General features: G+C 39.8%; 1 protein-coding gene across 1 annotated transcript in view; it reads right to left on the bottom strand.

Moving 5' to 3' along the window:
* Window positions 1-519: 519 nt before the first annotated feature.
* Window positions 520-20,596, bottom strand: part of atm (ATM serine/threonine kinase) — a 70,136-nt gene continuing 50,059 nt past the window's right edge. Inside the window, exons 44-63 of the mRNA XM_042334050.1 lie at window positions 20,273-20,377; window positions 19,808-19,927; window positions 18,114-18,348; window positions 17,726-17,896; window positions 16,486-16,596; window positions 15,385-15,602; window positions 14,022-14,229; window positions 12,225-12,338; window positions 11,455-11,613; window positions 10,633-10,771; window positions 10,368-10,450; window positions 9,579-9,719; window positions 8,909-9,025; window positions 7,139-7,288; window positions 6,286-6,451; window positions 4,973-5,059; window positions 3,845-3,959; window positions 2,844-2,907; window positions 2,158-2,306; window positions 520-979 (exon numbers count right to left, since the gene is read on the bottom strand). Coding sequence (XP_042189984.1) covers window positions 799-979; window positions 2,158-2,306; window positions 2,844-2,907; window positions 3,845-3,959; window positions 4,973-5,059; window positions 6,286-6,451; window positions 7,139-7,288; window positions 8,909-9,025; window positions 9,579-9,719; window positions 10,368-10,450; window positions 10,633-10,771; window positions 11,455-11,613; window positions 12,225-12,338; window positions 14,022-14,229; window positions 15,385-15,602; window positions 16,486-16,596; window positions 17,726-17,896; window positions 18,114-18,348; window positions 19,808-19,927; window positions 20,273-20,377 — 2,833 coding nt within the window. The 3' untranslated portion in view covers window positions 520-798. The remainder of the gene's footprint in view (window positions 980-2,157; window positions 2,307-2,843; window positions 2,908-3,844; window positions 3,960-4,972; window positions 5,060-6,285; window positions 6,452-7,138; window positions 7,289-8,908; window positions 9,026-9,578; window positions 9,720-10,367; window positions 10,451-10,632; window positions 10,772-11,454; window positions 11,614-12,224; window positions 12,339-14,021; window positions 14,230-15,384; window positions 15,603-16,485; window positions 16,597-17,725; window positions 17,897-18,113; window positions 18,349-19,807; window positions 19,928-20,272; window positions 20,378-20,596) is intronic.

Here is a 20,596-nt window from a genome sequence, read left to right as displayed (position 1 = left end):
CCCTTTTCTGAAGATGCTGAATTACAATAGCACAGCCCTTCTCCACTCAGTCCTGGTATTCGCCCAAGTGATGCTGATCAAGGAAGGCTTCACATCTGAGTCTGATGCATTCTTACTTATGATCCATGTAAATAAGGATAATTGTCTACTCTCTAATCCTGGGCCCTAAAGCTAACTGCTACAAGTTGAGAAAATCAGCTAACTCAGGCCAAACGGAATCAAACCTATGGCATTTGAGTCTAGATGGCTTACTGTTTCACAACAGACAGTACCTGTTAGCTCAGTGGTTAAAGCACTCGCCTCGCAAACGAGAGACCTGGGATAGATTCCCAGCAGGATGAAACCGTGGGCAAGTTTCCTTACTCCACACGCCTGATAATAATTCAAGAAAAAAAAATTAGTCACTTCACTCCATGACTGTTTGTGGGACAGTGCTGTGCACAATTGGCTGTTGCGTCTCACCTACAAATATACAGTGAATTCACTTGACAGTATATTCTGTGAAGCGCTTTGACATGTCTAGAAGATGTGAAAAGCGCTATATCAAATGCAAGGATTATTATTACCTTTATTTTCTAGGATCCAGGTCATCGAGAATTCTACCTCATTTCTTTCAGAAGAAGGTTCGACAGCCATGAACTTTATATCATATGACTATATCTTAACAAGGGTCATACAGGATTCTAATCCAAACATATAATACACCAAATGCAAACGTATGTACAGTTTTTGTATTTAAGCTATGAATTTAACAGATGTTGTCTTTTGCACCAAATGGGCATTTTCTTCCTTTGTGATTCATACCCAGGGCTGCCAGCCCGGGAAGAGGCGGCTGAGATTTTTGGGATCTCTGGCCTGCTGTATGAGGAGATTCACCTGCCCTCCCACACTGAGGACTGCACGCTCCTCAACTCCCTTGAGCTTCTCCTGCAGTCTCAGAAGCACGCGCTCTGCCACTTTGTTGATGCTCTGGACATCGCTGTTGAAAGAAAACGCAGCAGGTAAGCACATTCCTGAATATAAATATACCTCTGTATAGAACAGCTCTATTTTACAGACAGTCTTTTCACATTCTTGAAGTGTTCTGAACAATTGGCTTGGTTTGTCCTTCGCTCACAACAGTACCCAAACAGCTATAACGTTAAGAGACCTTCCTGACGTGAAAGGCGCTATACAAATGTAATTTGTTGTTGATTGTGCTGTAAATACGTCTCTGATTTGGAAGCCTGTTCCTTAACCAAGCCCTGTTTTCCTTCATCTCCACAGCATCACCGCCTTCAACGTCACCCTCATGGCTGTCGAAACCTTCATTAACGCGTGTCGCCTCCAGACTGGCTTTATCCAATGCCTTTCTCACTGGCTTTCCCAGTTCAACCCTTCAAAAGCTCCAGATCATCCAGAACTCCTTATTCTTTTCATAAAAGACTCCGAAAAGACCCAGAACCACCACTTCCATTCTTGCCATGCTCTACTGACTCCATATTCTCTTGTGGGTTGATTTTAAGATCTTCATTCTAACCTTCAAATGCCTTCATTCCCTCTAAAATATCCTGCAGTCTTACTTCCACAGTCTTACCCACTTCCTCTATTTTGCTAACTCAGGCCTGCTTCACATCCCATCCCCTTTTCACCCACCACCAGTAGCAAGCTTTTAGCCACTTTGATTCTTGCTTTCTAGAATTGTCTCCCTGCATCTCTCCACCTTGTACCATGCCTCTCCGCTTTTAAAACCTTTCTAAAAACCTACCTCTTTCCCTATGCCTTCACCAACCCCCCCTAACCTGGCTCCCACCCTGCTTGTGCCTCTGTTCTCTTTCTCTGTGGAGAGTGCAAGTTGTTTGTTACAATACAGACTTTTGGAATATAGTATGAATTATATTCCCCATTTTTAGGTCACACCTGAAGACCTTCCTCTTTGACCGTGCTTACGGTCACCTCTCCCCTCCCTCCAGCTCGGCGTTGTGCTTTACCACTGTTAAGCACTCTAGGATACTACCCTTCATGAGGAGCGATACACAAGTTGATGTTGTTGTTCTTGTTATGGATGATTTGAGAGGGATAGTGTAGATTTTCAAACTGTTCTGGAAATTATAGTTTGGAAGTATGGTATAGATTATTTTCAGAAGTATTGTATAATGTTTGGAAGTAAGATCTTACGTGATGTTTGGGTCACATTCAGTGTCATCTCCAGACATAGTGGTGTGCAGTGTCGAATGGATGTCTGCATCCTCTTCAGGTCTCTGCTGCAAATTAAGTGCTTTCAAAGGATTCATGGTCCAGTCAAAGAGAGGGTCGTATAACAGGACCTGTGTGAGGAGCAAAGTTTAAGAGAGGCATCTGCACGACTGGAGGCTACAAGAAATCTTAATAAACCTTTCCTCCAATGTCTCGCTCTGCTGAATTGAGCCAGAGCAACAAGTGTCAGTGCACATGGTCTGGAAGGGTAGGAGAGAAGTTAGTTATTAGAAACTTTTCCTGGAAAGTGAATGTATATGGACTCTGGTTGATGCCAATTTTGGGCTCAACGGTGATTCCATTTCAGGCTTTTGACATTTATTATCCAGATTCACTTGGATGAGACACTGAACGGCATTTGTGAAACTGCACTGCAGTAAGTTAATGCATTCAGGAGAAAGGGAAGATGCAATAAATATTGTAGCTGAACAAGTCATTTCATTATCAATGTGAAATTCACACTCAACATGCAGTATGCATTGCAGAAATTGTTATTGTAATTAAGTTAAAACCAAACTTACGATAAATCAAAGTGCATAGCCCGATTATAATTAGCTAACACTGGTTTAATGGGACAGCCAAGGCAACAGTTGATAAAGAGAAGTTACCTCTACAATGGTTAGTAAAGCTTCCTGGGAATTTCTCATAACCTCCATTGTCTTCTCACAACACCTGAATAACAGAATATTGAAAGTATTATTAATCAGAGCTGGGTTACCAGCAATCAATATTTCTCAATTCATCTCCAGGAATGATACCCACAGGTGACTGGTGGAAATATTTTTGGGGGTTGTGGAGCTGAATAAAACTCAGTTAAAGAGTCAGTTCCCATTAAAACAAACGAGTAGTTGGCTTTACTGACAGATCCACTGTCCCTCCCTTTCCAGATTCCACATTGCAAACTCTCTTTGGTTGACTGTTGTGCGTTACTGGCTGCCACGTTTCGCCCTCAACATATACAGTCAATTCACTTTAGAGCATATTCTATGAACTGCTTTGATATATCTCAAAGACGTGATAAGGCACTATATCAAATGCAAGGATTATTATTGATTGGGGGAATAGAGTTTAGATCTCTCTAATTGTTTGACCATTACATACATAACAATAACAATAAAAATAATCCTTCCATATGATATTGCACCGTTCACATCAGGAGAATGTCTCAAAGTGCTGCACTGGATATACTGTAAAGTGTAATGACTGTATATTTTGTAGCTGGGCAAAAATTTGAGGACATGGGGGGAAGCCATAGTGCAAAACATGCAATGGGTCTTCAGAGTCCTATAGGCAGTCACATTATTCACCCCCTCACAGTTTATAATTTTACCCTATTCATAACACTAAAAAAAGTCAGACATTCATTGTAATACATGTTACATTAAATCCAAAAGTGATCACAGATGCAGTTTAGCCTATCCTTTAGTTCAGTATTTGAGCCACTGAAAAAGAATTGTGATATAATTGTGCATTATTTACTGAGATGCTCTGAAGAAAATACAATTTCATTTCTTTATCAGAGTTGGATAAGTGTTTACTTCCTGAACTGGAGATGTGTGCAGTGACGAACAGAGTCGATACAGAAACAAGTCTCATTTAAACCACCTACCTTCTGAAAACACCTTCCACACCAGTGATGCCCATTCCATCCACAATGTCTCTGGTTAATCGGAATGGGACGGTCTCCGGAGTAGGAAGGATTTTTCCTTGCTCAAATGCAACTCCTAAAAGTGGTAAATGTACAAGAAGTTGCTTATTCAAGTAAAAGGAAAGCTGAGGTGATCATTTAAAACAGTATTTTCAGGGGTTTGAACGAAGGCAAGTGTGGTCTCAATGGCTCCAAGTTGACATAAATAGGAAAGGGTGAAACAGAGCTAATTCTCTAGATACAAAAACAGAAGTTGCTGGGAACACTCAGCAGGTCAGGCAGCACCTATGGAGAAAGGAAAGTGAATCAACATTTCAGGTCCACGACCCTTCATCAGAACCAAGTGTTCTGAAACATCGACACACTTTCCTTTCTCCATAGATGCTGCCTGACCTGCTGAGTGTTTCCAGCGACTTCTGTTTTTGTTTTCAGATTTCCAGCATCTGCAGTATTTTGTGTTTTGTCTAATTCTCTAGATGTTCAGTACCTGAGCCAGGCAGATCTGTAGTACACTGTTGACAACAGACCAACATGATCTAGAAAGTTCAGTCACTAGGGATTGCAACTCTTCCCACTTAGCTTCTGATAACCTTGCAAACCAAAGCCCAAACAAGTATGATGGCCCTAGATGGACAAGCAGCAAGAAGCATACCATTGGGTCCCTTTTGGGTTCTGGAAATCTACACTTGTGCTTTCCAGGCACGTGTAAGTGGTATGTGCTCCCCCCACCCTCGCCCCGGAACTAGAACTGAAGACTGAAACTCTAGAAGGGGGTTTGTGTGAATCTCAAGACTCCCAGCTGACTTAAAAAGCAGTGTTCTAGTTAGCTTGTGTCATCTCTCAGTCACTCCAGAACATGGTCTATGCCAGCCTTGTACAGGTTAAGAATTTATGGACATTTGATCACAGTTTCTAAAGCTGCTGGTGTTTTCGGAGCTCACGCTGGCCTCCATCGGGACATTAATGTAAAGCTATAGCTACATCAAGCCATCAACATAATGTAAATACATTTAACAGATAAGAATTGTAGAGGTAAATGGGAATATTGAAGCTTGCGTTATCGGTGTGTAATTGGGAACTTGCACTCACCTAAATCAATATGCACAAGCTCAGCTGATTCTTCATCAATAAGGATGTTTTGTACGTGTCGGTCACCAAGACCAACAATGTAGCAAACTGAAAATATCAAAGCAGGCTCAGTAAACAAACGCAACATACGTTCCGATTATATAAAGATTCAATGGAAGAGCATTTATTTTCTCTAAGTGTTTAAAATAAATACATTAATTCAAAAATACTACTCCTTCAGCATTCGGTACTTTGGGAAAAGGAGTCCATGATGGACAAGAATGCACTTGAAATGTGAAAGAGATTTATCTTTTTGTTTCCCAGCTCAACATTGTAACATCTTCCCTCCCCCTATGTGTATTCATAAATCCTTCCTATAAGGTGATTTAAGATTCTTAACTTTCTCAGAGAAGTAGCTTTCTTGAGTGGTGTGCAGGCACTATGCCCAATGAAAGAACCTGCTGCAAATACATTTTATATATATATATACACACACATATACATACAAACACACACACACAATATACATATAGGTGATTGGAGTCAGAGCATATGATGTGGTGGGAAAGGGTGAATGAAAAAACAAAATTCAATGTGGAGTGAACTATGTGGAGTCTATGGTAATTTGGGGAGAATACCAATTACACAAATACTGCATTTGTGTAATAATTGGGATTCTCCCCATTTTACATTAAATATTACTCAAATTAAAACCAAATTAAACTACATAGAATAAATATTGAGGATCAGAATATTTTTGAAAGAAGAAAACTAAATGTTAAATCTAAAATGTAGCGTCACTTGAATGTGGAGTCAAGAAAACTGATGCTGCCCTTGCATTTACTTTATGTTCAAAATTCATCCAATTAGAAGTTATTAAAAGTTAGAAGAAATTTCTTCACTGTTAGGGTGACAAATTCATTCCCACAAGTGGCTGCTGAGGCTGTTCAATGGAAATCATTCAAAGAGACATATGAAAAAGCAGAAGAATGGGATTAATAAACTGATTACAAAAACGGAGGCAGAACTTCACTGACACGATGGGCTAAATGGCCTTCTTGCTGCAAATGTATTTTTCTGTTAGTTCAGAAAGTGTATTCATTACTTTCCAATCATTGCTTAAAATATAATATTTAATGTTTTATTCGCATTAAAAGGAAAAGCCATGCAAATCCATCTTGAATTATCTGTAATTGTAGAATTTTTCGTAATTATTTTTCATTAGATACGCCATTCCGTCTTTTCAATAAATAGCTACAATTTTACACAAGTACACTGACAAAATGATTAGGTAATATAATGCAACACAATGGCGATATTACACAATGACATACCTATCGAAGAAGTGGCCACACTTCGAGTATAAGCAAGGCGTTTTTCAAACCAAACAGCTGGATCCAGGAATTTTTCCATACAGAAATGTCGGAATACTGGCCGGAAGTTCTTGCAAACACTCATGAAGGCCTTATATTTCCCTTCAAAGCTCAGTTTCTGTACATCCTACAAAGAGAGTTTGAGTACTAAATTACTGAGAATGACACGTTTAGAAATCCAGTGTCTTGCTTAAGAGTATCCAAACTCAATTCCACATCCTCATGCCACCTACATATGAAGATTTCCCTTTATCTGGAATGAAGTCTGCACTGTTTGAGGAAACTACAAATTCAGCTTCACCCCTCTCACAAATCTTTTCCTGGAACAAGGTAACATTTATGCTGCCATTTTCCTGATTGCTTTTTCAACCCCAGTGTGGTTTAAGATAACACTTGTACCAAGATTTAAGGCAGCCAATTCCACAAACCAGGTATTATTGAAAGTTACAATCTTTTCTTTCTAAATAATCGGTTAAAACCACAAGAATTTATAACAACAAAAAATTGTATTTAAATAGTGCCTTTCATGTGGTAGGATGTCCCAAGGCGCTGGACAATGAGTCTTGCACCCGAGGCTGCGAGTTGGGAATCAGAGGGTGGAAGGGCAGGGGGTTGAAGGAGGGAAGATGACTGAAGGTACAGTTGAAAAGGTGGGCCTTGAAGGAGGTATTGTATTGGAGGGGGTGAGGTGGAGGGGCTCCAGGATGGAGTTCCAGAGGATGGGGGCAGAAAGGCTGAAGGCCCGACCGCCAATAATCGAGCAGGCGGGAGGGGGGGTGGGGGGACATAGGAACTGTAATATCCTGTGACTCACAGTCATTCGTTTCCTGCACTCCATGCTGCTCCAATCATTTGGTCGATACCTCTTGTGAGCTCCTTCTGTTGCATTGACGAGGTATTCTCCAATGGGCACGGTGCCTGCACACCATTCGAGAAAGCCACTTCTCTGAGAAAGAGGAATAACCTGGCCAAGAGAAAATGAACATCTTAAAACTGTAAAATTAATTACTTGAGTATGTGCAAGGTGCAGCAAGACATACAAACAACAGCAAAGGCATGTGATATGAGAGCTGTCATTTTGTAGTAACTTCCTTAATAGCAATTTCTGTGCTGCTACATGTACACGCTATATAGGAAACTAAAGTTCTGCATTGTGCATCAAATAAACTGATTGTTAGGAAGAAACTCTGTAGGAAGCTATATCTGGTTCCATGTACATCTCCAAGGCCAAACTAGATTTCATCTCTCCAATGGAAACAAGTAACAGGAAATGCTTAAAGTATTCTTAATCCACACCACCCTCTCCCCCTTATCCCAAACATATAATGTAGAATTAATTCAAAATGATCACTCAACCAATTCCATAGAATCCCCTCTGCCAACAAAAAAAATGAACTTCATAAAAGGATTGCTTAAATATTGGTTTTAGAAATAACAATGAGATCTTCTCTGCCTTGTAACATACTGATAGCAGGTAGGAGCTCAAAATGCATAGAAATAAAAGTCAATCTCTTCAAATTCAATTGCACAAACAAAATTTTTTGTATATCTAACCTCAAATCTCTCCTGAGAATTGCTATGGGTTTAAAAAAGGGAATTAGAAGGAAAAAAATATAAAGCGAAGCTTTCATTGTGCTATCACACACCCAAGCAAGTAGGGCTTTCAAAGTACTACCAGAAGTCCTGTGTATGTATTGGAGGTGTGAGCCTGGCTCAGTTGATAGCATTCTCGTCTCGGAATCAGACGGTTGTGGGTTCCAGCCTCAGTTGGGTCTTTGAACCCATGTCGCTGATATTCCAGGGCAATAATTGGGGGGGGGGGGTGGCGGAGGAGAAGAGTTGCATTGTCAGAGGTTCTGTCATTCAGATGAGATGTTAAACTAAGGTCGTATTTGATGGTTCAGGTGGACGTTAAATATCCCACGGCAGTAGCTAACAATCCTGAGATAAAATTGCTCATTCACTTCATTTCTGTTTGTATGACATTTCTATGCGCATATTAGCTATTGTATTTGGGAATGTGGGATGGAGTTCTAGCGGGTGGGGGTAGAGAGGCTGAAGGCCTGAATGGTGATCGTGGGGCGGGCCAGGGACATGGAGCAGCCCTGAGCCTGTTGAGAAGAGGGAGCAGAAATCCTTTTATCGCCAGAAAGCGGTGCACCAATCGACTAACAACCGGGTTTCTACTTACTGCGAGGTAAACAGAGGAGTGTAGAGTAAGGAAACTTGCCAAAGATTTTGCCCTGCCCAGGAATCAAACTGGGAGTCCTCTCGTTTGCGAAGCGAGTGTGCTTACCAATACGCTAATAATTTACTATCATAAACTTAGGGTGGGGAGGCCTTAAAATATAGTATCTTGAGATTGGGATTTCTTTTTATAAAGGCTTTTCATTGAAAAATAGTATGTACTGAATTATTTTCAAATCATTGTGAAAATTGAAGTTTAACAAAATTGAACAGAAATAGAGGTATAGGCCTCCTTGTAGAGGAGCACAACTTTGTGTTTGAAGACACTCCTTATGATTCACTGCTAAGAACCTCCCAATTTTCCACCAGTTCATTCAAGCCCGTGATTCTGTCTTACCTTGTATGTACGGATAGTCAGCTTCCTCTTTCTAGTATCTGTGTTCTTTTTCAAAAGTGCATTACACATCTGGAAAACCTGTTGCATCACAGCATCCTGGCGCAGGTCATCACGACCCTGGAGAAAGCAGGGAAACAACTATATCAGCGGCAGCATAATTTCAACAACAATCCAACAAATTACATTTGTAAACAACCTTTCACGTCGGGAGGACTTCCCAAGGCACTGGACAGTCAGGGATTTGGACCCGAGTAGGGGGTTGGGATCAGGAAGGGTGCAGGGCAGGGAGGGTACGGATAGGAGGGTGACCGAAGGCGCGATTGAAGAGGAGGTTCTTGAGACGTACCTTGAAGGAGGCAAGGCAGGGAGCGAGGCGAAGAGAGAGTGGGATGGAGTTCCAAAGGGTGGTTTGAAGCCAACGTGTAATGAAAATCAGTGTGTGACGTATAAGGATTTCCCTTCAGAAAATGCAGTTTACGTTGTGCCTGCTCTCCAAATGAGGCTCTGCAATACTCACGCTTTGCAACCCCATTGTGTACCTCCAGTCACTCCTAGTCTAGTGACTCAGTTCACTTCAGGAAAGACACCATATTTACTTCAATTTGCACGGACTGCACATCATTGCACTTTTCGTGCTATTTTTGTGGATTTACTACCTATATCACCTTACCTTGACCAGCTGCCGTCTTTCCCTTCCATCTGACCCCACACAATCGATGATTTTGGGGAGATTCATTCCTCCTGCTAAGCGAAACTGAGACTTGAATGATTTCACAGTTACCAGATTTTCATACTTTCCAGATGGATCCACCTAAAGTCATTCAAGAAAAAAAAAGTTTGAAGTAACTTAAGAGAGTTACTTTGCAAGAGTTTACTTATCCACTAACTGAGCTGGTAAAGCCATTATTTAGAGTTAAACTGAGTTTGAAAGTGTTTAAATTCAATGAGAATAGCTGTGGGCTTGCCTCCAACCCCTCTTCCCTCTCCCCAATAGGAACAGAATCAGGCCTTTGATAGCAGCCAGCGTGAAGTGGTGCAATGTTTAGGCAATGCCACATAAAGTGAGAAATGTGCTTATGCCTATGGCTTTTAACATGGAAATTTCCAATCCAAGCTGTCTGCTACCAGGAAATGCTTAACAAAGTCCCTGGTGAGAAGTTAGTGGAAGGAGGGGCGAAGTCAAGCTAACGTCATCTTGGGCAATTCTTCCACAAGGTTATGAAGAGGCGTTGGCAGAGGACTGCTTATACTGGTATTGCCAAAGGGACTGAAGATCTACAGCTTGGTAAGATTACACTTAGAAGCCCCTATTATAAGCTCACAGAGGTAACCTTATTAACCAGCAGAATTTCAGGCTCCAGTTCCAAGTGAAGTCTATTTCCACTACCACCTATATAGTCCTCATTTTCACAAGTTATGGAACTAGAGTGACCCCTAATAAGGTACTTATTCATCTTACCTTGATCTCCATGGTTGGAATAACAACATCATCAAGATTCTTTAGTTTTGTGATGGGCTGCGATGGAGGAATGTCAATGCCTTCTGGAATATGAAGGGAAAAATTACTAAGGAATAAATAAAAAAATTTGCCCTTAAGAAATTCATAACTTGAGTAAGAAGCTGTAATAATATAAAAAAAAGCATGGGACGAGATAAAAGGCTTTACAGACTTTCAGTTTTTAATCACTTGACAATCAAAAAAATTTAATTTGCTTATCACTTACTCCTTTCCTGCTTCCATTTGCTGGCGTCCATGTTTGCCAGGGTAATGTAGGCATCACACAGTCTCTCAAGGTCCTTCACCATTTTCCCTTTAGATTTTCGGACTATGTTTATAATTTTGCTGGCAGCATAAATTCTCTCCTAGAGAAGCAATGTAACAAAATGGAACTAAATATTTGCCCACAAATTATTGTCTATTCACTTTACAGTACATTCTATGAAACTCTTTGAGACTTCTCAAAGACGTGATAAGTCGTTATATTAAATGCAAGAATTATTATTATTAAATATCTTAGTTGGAAATGCAGGCTCTATACCTAGGAACGAGGTTATCAGCATTTTCTAAGCTTAGAAGGGCAGTTAAGATTTAACTGTGATGGTCTGTCTCGCCTTGGGCTAATTGACCATCGGGGAAAACCATCAGTGACTCACTGGCGCCAGAGAGATGAGCTATGAGGAATAACTAAAGATATGTATTCAATCAGGCTTGAAAGGTAAGCACCCTATTGAGGAATAAAATATCTGAAATGGCATGGAGTAGGCTCAGCACAAGGCTTTCAGACATGCTAGGCAGAGAGAACATAGTTTTATGAAGAGCATATTTAGGACAGACGACAGGAAGCATTTCTTTACATCAATTTCAATCAAGAGCTGAAACACGTCACTGAAAGAATTGAATCAAATGGGTTGAGGCACCTTCTTTATTTGAATCTCTCTTATGAGTACTCAGTGTTAACTGGACAGCCTATCACAAGTGCAATTTTCTTTAAACATCATATATTTTGCAAACATTTGACAATTAGATATTTTCTTGTTGAACAAACCTGATCCAGGTTGGAGATATCCTTAGGCAAGGATTTCCCTAATCTGCTCCTCGTCGGTACTTCAGGTTTTCCTAGGATGTCGTCTTTGTTTGCGTTGGACAAGGCCAGGATAATGAATAAAGTGTGATGAGGGTGATCCAGTGAAGTTTTGACAATTAGCTGCAAGAAATTAATAGGTGTAAAACTGTAAGAGCACAAACTATTAAATCATTAAAGTGTGTGGAGGTGATGCAAATATAAAAATTGAAGTTTTTATAGGATTCTGTTTAATAAAGATATTTAATTTTTTCCCATAACATTTCCTTCCTACCCCCTTCTGAATTCTACACAGCAATCTTCTTAGTATTCTGATTGCCAACTAGTAAGTCCAACTGGGCTGACTTGACATCCCTACCAGGAAGCTATAGCAGCTCTGCTCCCTTTTCCCTGAAAACCCAATAGAAGCTAAACATTTATTACGGGTGGGCGGGTGTGGGGGGAAGAAAGAGGGCGCAATTGACCGTTATATTAAAAGAAACACTAGAGTGAGTTACTACAGTGGATTGTTGAAGCAAAACTAGTGTCTGTGGAACTAAACCGCATGACAAAGAAAAGTCAAAACACTTTCAGAAAAGAGGAAAAAATTAAAGGTTAAAAAAAGTACATCTGCACAACACTGACAATAACCACATTAGGGAAACAGAGCTAAAAATTGTTATCTAAATTCCCGTTTTCTTTCCCTTGGTTTCTAACCATAGGGTTGTGCTTCATTATTTGAATAAATAGAATACCATATTCAGAACATCGTGAAATACATCTCCTCCTGGCATTTTTGTCCCCATTCGAGCAGCCAGCTGGTACATCAAAGGTAAAAACTTGTAAGATGGAATCTTTTCTATACCTTTCTGTGAAAAATAAAGCCCAAAGTGAAACATTATACTGCAACGGTATTACTGAACATTAATAATAATCCTTGCATTTGATATAGCCCCTTATCATGTTGTTGAGACGTCTCAAAGCACTTCACAGAATATACTGTAAAGTGAATTGTCTGTACATTTTGTGTGCGAAACATGGTAGCCACAGCCATGTACCACAAACAGTCTTGGATTGAGTGACCAAATTATAATTTATTTAGTTAGAAGGGATTATTACCCCCATAAAATTATTATCTGCTAATCAACTAATATATATCAGCTGTATATTGAAACACAGTATTAACCCTAACCTTAAAAAAAAGTAGAATTTTAAATAAAACATTAATCCCATTAATCCTGGGCAGTCTTCTTTTTCTCCATTTCCCAAATCTCTCTCCCTCTCATTTTAATATTTTTTTAACCATTTCTACCTCTTACTAACTTTAATCGTTTTTGTGTTTCTTTTCCTTCCATCTTCTGTCCGTCTGTCATTGGGAACAATTTCTTTTAAATAGTCATTTTCACTGGCTTAAATTTGGTTTCAAAGGATAGTTTTGCAGCCAAAGAAAACCTGCTAGTGAGAAGATTGAGAACAGTATCACAGATGCGACAGCTCAACCTTAGTGTGTGAAACAGGACTGGGGATGAGTAAGCCTATCGTTGCCAACCACCACAGCCCTTCAGTGGCTGAAAAATGAATTCCTCTGTTAAATTGTGGGGACCTGTAGCTTAGTGGTTAGAGCACTCGCCTCGCAAGAGGACTCAGGTTTGATTCCCGGCAAGTTGAAACATTGGGTAAGTTTGCTTACTCCACACACTTGTTTACCGAGCAGTAAGTAGAAACCTGGTTGTTAGTTGATTGGTGGATCGCTTTTTTTGGGGTAATAATTCCTTCAAAGTAAATAAAAATAATTTGGTCACTCAATCCACGACTGTTTGTGGAACGCTGCTGTGCGCAATTGGCTGCTGTGTTTCGCCCACAAAATAGAGTCAATTCACCTTACAGTATATTCTGAGAAGCACTTTGAGACGTCTTGAAGATGTGATAAGGAACTATATCAAATGCAAGGATGATTATTAAATTAGCCTTTGAAAAGAATAAATCTCCAAATGTGAGAAAAGTCTAGCAATTTGTTTACCTATCCGCACAAAGAGGAACGAATATGAAACAATGAATGAGGGAAGTTAGTGTAGTATTTTAAAGAGAATCCATAATGTTTTTAAAAGAGAACTAAATTGGTACTTCAACAATAAATATTAAAGGGTACGGGGATCAAGCAGGAAACAGAGATTAGAATAGATGCACATGTAGAGAAAAACACTGGGCAGATTTGATGCACTGAATAGCTGGTTTCTGTGCTGTAACATTTGATGAAATACTGTATAACATCCACTATTTTCTCTCCCCTATCCCCCCAAAAATAGGTTTAACCTACTTACTATGAATACAGAACTTGATTAGAAGGTGCCCCTTTATAACAGTGATTCACTTACAAGGCTGGCTGGTTTCTTGTGTGCTAAACAATGGCCGATTTCTGGGTCAACAGGCAGTTGTGTAATCAGTGACATGATGGTGCAAAAGAAGAGCTAACTCCCATTATAAAGTGGGTTGAGATTTTATGAACCCTGACTACTGCCATATAATGAACCTCTACTGTCATTTGCTTTTACCTTCATCATGCTATTGACTTCAGGAACAGCAGAGTTTTCTAACCACAGGGAGCACAGCCGGAAAACGCGCATGTCATGCTCCTCTCCACTTTGTAAGCAGCTGATGTAATTCTCCACTGCTTTGCAAAGGAACTTTTTACGATCTTCCTGCAGTGCGCAAATTGCACGTTCATCTATCTCAAATTCCCGCTGCACCTTCACCACATACCTGTCCAACAGAAAACATTTCAGAAGGTGTCCAACAGTAACTCTCCAATGAAGAATGGTTGACAAAGTCTTTCATACTATCAAAACAGTCAGCAACTTGGATTTACAAAGTCTGCATAAACATGAAAGGTCGTCTTGAAGCACATGACAAATATAGTGGAGGATCAACAGGAAAATAAGAGAATTAACGACGCTGACTGAGGGCACGGTCACAGGGATATGTTGTTAGGAGGTTTCTGGTGACTGAGAGTGTCAGCGGGGCATTCTGGAAGTGATTTCCAAACGACACTGGTAGCTAAAAGCTCAGACTGGAGTGGTGAAGTAAAGGGAGTGTGGAGAGAGTATTGGATCAGAGCTGCAGGAGCGGAGGCCATTGGGGTGGAATGCAGGATATCGGCTGGAATGGAGGACATCGGCTAGAAAGGAGAGTTGACGATGACTGACTAGGTAGGGCGGAGTGAAAATATGAATGGATTAGAGAAGCAGTATAAGGATTTGAACTTCAATCCTCTGATACTGGAAGCCAATGTGTTTGGCAAGGAAGGGAATAACAGGTGTGGAACTTTGTGTAAGAAATGGACTGCAGAGTTCCAGATTAGTTGAAGCTTCTCTCGAATGGAGATAGGAAGACTAGTGAGATTAGAATTGCAAAAAAAAAAACCCCAAACAACTATCTTTGAGGTGGTGAAAGCATGGATAAGGGATACAGCAGCATGATAGGAACATAGGAACAGGAGAAGGTCTTTCAGCGCCTCAAGCCTGTTCCACCATTCTATTAGATTATGGCTGATCTGTACCTCAACTCCATTTATCTGCTTTTGTTCCATATCCCTTTATTTCAGATCATAAGGGTGGTTCTTCAAGAACTCGGATAATTCTTCACCCTTCTGGGCAGTTAATGTTGTAGAGGTAAAAGAAGGGATTCCTGGTGACGGGGGTTTGAAATTCAGCTATTTCAGCCTGAGCAAGCAGCCAAGGAGATTAATGGGCTGTGGCAGAGTCAGAATTATGTGTGTTAATGTGAACAAACAAGTTAACGGAATAGCCTATTTCTGTTCCTATGTTCTCAGTATTGTGAATTTGATGTACCCACATGTCAATGGGAGAATGTAAACAATTGATATTTTCCTTCAGCTAGATTTCTACAGCCACTCACCGGTTTGCTTGAACTTTGTGCTCTCTCATCAGACGGATTTCTTTCTTGGTATTTTTGAGGAGGGCACGCTTGTTTTCAAACTCAGACGATTTCATATAATTATCAATACTCTGATACTGGGCATCTGAAAAACGTGCCAGAGATAAGAATGCTTCCATCCTGCCACTCTGAACAGCGTCCTTGTGTTGTTCACTGTGACTCAGAGCAATTTCCACAGCCTGAATAATGGAACATTATCAGAAGGTCAGATAGGAATATCTTGCAGACTTTCATTCTAAGTGCTCTAGATCAGAAGAGTATATGATAAAACTGGCTCGTTTACAAAGACAAAAGCTGGCATGGCCAAGGGCCACATGAGTTTCCTAAAGGAGAAGTGTCCAAATCTTGATGGACCTAACTCTACGGTTTATAGAGAATATGAGAATAATGATAAACACGGATCAGAGAATAGATGCTACAAGTCTCTAATTAATTAAACATTATAAGCATTTACAAGCAACATATTGAGGACACTATATCAAATGAAAGGATTGTATTATTAATTAGCCTTTTGTAGATTAATTACATTTAAATGGTGTGTAAAAAAAATCATATTGAGTCAATTAAATTTCCCTTTTTAAGAAACCAACACGAGTTTGGATTTTGTGGTCACCATGTGCTTAGGTTCGAGGCCAGGCCACACAAATCAACACTGTTCTCTGTGCAGCCAGTAGATTTCTGTAGGATGCAGTCTTTCTCCAAGAAGCTCTCCTCAGGAGGAAGCACTTGGTCATCTCCAGTGCAGCTGAGAGAAGATGAGTGGACTTTAGTGTCTGTGGAATCTGGGAATCAGACTCATGACTATGACAATTGAGTACCCAACACTATACCAATAGGTCAGCAAATTAGAATGAAACAGTAGCAAATTGATGTGATGGGAATTCCAGATTCTCCTGTGAGTGTACCTACAACAGTGCTCTACTTTGCTGTTTGATGGATCTACTGAACAGAATAAAGGACCCCTTCCTTGGTTTGCCTCAGATCCATTATCTTAGATTTTAAAGGTAAATGTTTCTCAAACATGAAAACTGTATACAAGTATGCTGGTTAAATCAATCTAACCTTTTCTAAGTACTTCTGCATGATGGTCCCAGGACTTTCCAAACAGGTCTCTGCCAACCAGTTTCCACACAGTCGCAGACACTCCACATACAGCGGGACATCAGAGCTGAACTGAGGGCAGAAAAGGTGGAAAGAAAAAAATGAAAAGGTGCAAAAATGTCTGAGAAGGAAGATAGTGAGGCTGAACGAGCAATTCTCAGAAAAGTGGTAATGAAAAAAAACACTGGAAAAAATGCCGTGACAAAAGTACAAAAGTTTCAGGGGGTGGTATTGTACATCAGATTCCCAAGATGATTCTGCTCTGAGGTGCCTTGTACATCTGATTCCCTGCTGGAGATTCAGTTTATATCACAAGATGCTTTTTCTAGGAGTAAGGTGCCAGTAATATTGCTGCTTTCCTGAGGAGCACTGTTCCAATTCTATTGTCACTGAATGCTTAAGAACTAAATACAAGGTACATTCAATTTAATTGACACAAAATTATCCGAAGCATTTTCTTCCCCATTGCCAACTTAAAAAGGATTATTGTTGTGACATGTTTTGACCATAATGAAATCTATATGGCTTTGCTTTTACTTTGCCTATTATTAACTAAGATAGTTTCTCCAGTGAATTAAAGTAATACGGGTGTGGAATGTGCCAAATTAGCCGGTTTTATCTGGGTCAGCAGCTTGGGGTGTTATAATTAGCCTCAGCTTCCCTGAGATACAGTGTAACCACGTTCGACTACAATATACATAAGTCACAACATTCTACCGTCAATTCTGTGAAGAGGTTTGACACCTTTCAATGATGCTACAAGGCGCTATATCACATGCAAGCATTATTATTTAAACAACAACTGTTCATAGGATTATTATTCAGTCTTAAATTGGAAACTAGTCTCCGATGTTAAACCCAACTGTGGCCATCTGGATTTTAATTAAAGAATTTTCCAAAATTCTGCATGATTTTAAAATTTAAGACACTGGTCTTAAGGTTGAGACCGTGAAGTGTTTCGGGCCTCTGATGGGTAATTGTTGATCCCTGCCTGCAGGAGGTGCAGGTATGTAGATGTCAAGCGAGGATTGGGCTTGTCTGTGATGCTTCCTGAAGTTGAATAGCCTGCCATCAGAAGGTTATACATTAATGATAACCACATGAGCATGTTAGTGGAACGTTTCTGGCACCCTGTTTGAGAAGATTGGAAAGATTTTATTATATGGAAGAACACTTTTAAAGACATTTTATCACGGCAAACGCGGATCAGAGAATGTACCTCCAGCTCAGCAATCATCTGTTTGAGAATGTCAAGGGATTGATTCTGCTCCCGTTTAGCCCAAATAACCTGGGCTTCTTCCAGTTGCCAGGTGGAGATGCCAAACCCAATGGGATTGTGTTGCTTGATCTGGAAGATGGCTTTCTCTGCCAGCTGGAACCACCAAAAAAATTCTAGGAAGACTGCTGTACAACTGTATCAAGAGACAGCCCTGTTTTCAAAGCATCTATCTAATTCCCTTTTAAAATAAAGTTTATGGACTCTGCTTGTTGTAGAGAATATTTTCTAACTTCCCCTTTAGTTACATTTGAATTAAGATTAAAATTTGTGCTCAATTGGTTTCCGCACATTATTTAAAAAGAGACTGTACCTGTGTATTCCTTGCTGCACGTGCTAATTTTGCCATTTCAAGCAAATGTTCCATCAAAATTTCTTGAATAAGTTCTTTCCGTGAAGCATTCACTTCCATTTTGATGAGCATCTCCTGAACCACTGTCCTTAGGGCCAGAATAGGCTCCTGGAAGGTAAAGTCACTGTCTTTCAGAAGCTGTTGCTGTGTCTGCCACCTTCTGCGAGCCTCGTTCAAAGTCTCAACGGTCATAGGCCTATAAAGCCAGCAGAAACAATTTGGTTAGCAAATTATAATAATATTCCTTGCATTTAATATAGCGCCTTATCACGTTGTTGTCTCAAAGAATATATTTTAAAGTGAATTGACTGTATATTTTTGGGGCAAAACTTAAAGCTGGATACAAATAAACTTACTTTTATCAGCTCAAATTGCAGCATGTAATGAAATGTGAAGTAATATCCGAATAAAATGGGAAGAAACCCAAAATTCTATTTTTTTAGATGTCAACATCACAATTCTGGAAAAAGATTTAAACTTTTCCGAAGTTCCAGAAGTGTTTACAAGAATAAATTTAAGTTTGGAAATAGTGTAAAGAGACTTCGTCCCCTCATCCCTTACAGGTTCACTTCTATTAAATTAAAAATAAGTTTTGCAAAATTAGCTTCTTATTTCTATAAATTTCTGAAAATTAATAAAAAGTGTCACGGCAGTTTCCTGATCAGAATCAAGCTATTTGGGAGAAAGGTACTACACAAAAAAAAACACTTGGTATGGTAGGCTGATTACTGGTAAATTTAGCTTGAAGCAAAGATGCTAACCATATCCAAACAGTGTGAGGTGGCAATAAACAATAACAATACTCCTTGTATTTGATATAACGCTTTATCATGTCTTCGAGAAGTCTCAACAAATGCATGATATGGATAAAAAAGTGGGCTGGGGCCATACAATAAATTACACCAAAGCCCCCAGCTAGCCAGACAAATGGGGGGTGGGGGGAGTTTTGCAAATGGGGGGTGGTCTGACGAGCCAGCCTAAGTATAATTATAATTACACCGTTACTAACTATAATTATACATTTCACCCACAAAATATTCAGTCAATTTTTTTACAGTATATTCTGTGAAGCCCTTTGAGATGTATCAAAGACGTGATAAGGCACTGCATCAAATGCAAGGATTATTACTGTTACTATGCTATTACTGGCATTTAACCACTTTTTTTGGCGTTGGCTTTTTTCAGTGCTGAAAAAATTCCGGTACCGACAATGTACTTGTTTGAATCCCATGTGCAGAAGATAACGAATCAACTATCTTCTGCTTACGGATCAAAGTCGATATCCCTGAACGCCAGCATGGATGGTGTGGTGGGGGCTCATGCTTGGAGAGTGGGATGACCAGAGCATACACGTGCGCAGGCCTGCCAAAAAATGTTTTTATTTTTAAATTTTGCTTTCTGACTCGGTCCGGCTATGTCTGAATTCTGAGCACACATAGTCTGGTAAGCTGGGTTTATTGTATGTTTCAGGTTATTACTGGCATAACAAATATTTGCACTAGATATAGTGCCTTATCATGTTGTCACAAAGAACTTGACGGGATTTTTCGTTAAGCAGTGACTGTGTATTTTGCAGGTCATTTGGTGTATTTCGTATTCTCTTGAATGAAGCCTCGCGAAGTCTGACACAGACCGTGTGTACATTGTCTGGTTACCTGGGCAGTATCTTTCCAATGGTTTCTAATTCGCCCAGCATCTGCAGTCTACACAGTGCAGGGTACAGAGAGTAAACTGATTCCAGGCTTCCCTTGCTTAATTCTTCAACTTCCTTCATCCTATTGGCAAAATAAATTGTTACAGAATTCAGTGCTAATACTCCGTTGCCCAGAAGTGACAAACTGGTACAGAACACAGAATCCTCCATTTGAAAAACTATTAGAAACAATCAGTTTTACAGCTGGAGGAATTGATCTATTAGTAACACAAGAAAGAAGATTGAAAATCAAACAGAAGTATAGAAACAAAATTGGCAAAACAGCCATGTATAGGGCAGATAACATCAATCATCTTTATTAATTACTAGACAAAGCAGGGCAGCAGTTTAGTCACAAATGAAAAGGCAGCCTTGGCTTTTGGCATTTGCCAAAGGCAGATTAAACACTTGATGATTATGGAGTTACCTGGCAAATTTCAAGCCTTCATAGAAAGCATAGAATTCTCGGTCTTTTAGAGATTGAAAAGCATGGTACACAGATTCATGATACCCGGGGCCTGTGGTCTCATCTCTAGAACAGACAAAACAAGTGGGTCATTCAACAGCAAACAGCATAAGCAGCAAAGCACATTTGCAATTTGAAACAGAATTTAATCATAAAAAAAGTGGATTTCATTGGACTCTGAACTTAGTAGTGACATTTGAAAACTGATCTTGGACAAGCAGTAACATTACTGATAAATTTACTGATCAGGTGATAAGGTGGCAACATATAATAAGACAAACAGTT

The sequence above is a fragment of the Callorhinchus milii genome, unplaced genomic scaffold (genome assembly GCF_018977255.1).
Source record: "Callorhinchus milii isolate IMCB2004 unplaced genomic scaffold, IMCB_Cmil_1.0 Scaffold4, whole genome shotgun sequence".
Lineage (NCBI taxonomy): Eukaryota > Metazoa > Chordata > Chondrichthyes > Chimaeriformes > Callorhinchidae > Callorhinchus > Callorhinchus milii.
This window is presented reverse-complemented; position numbering and strand designations above follow the sequence as displayed.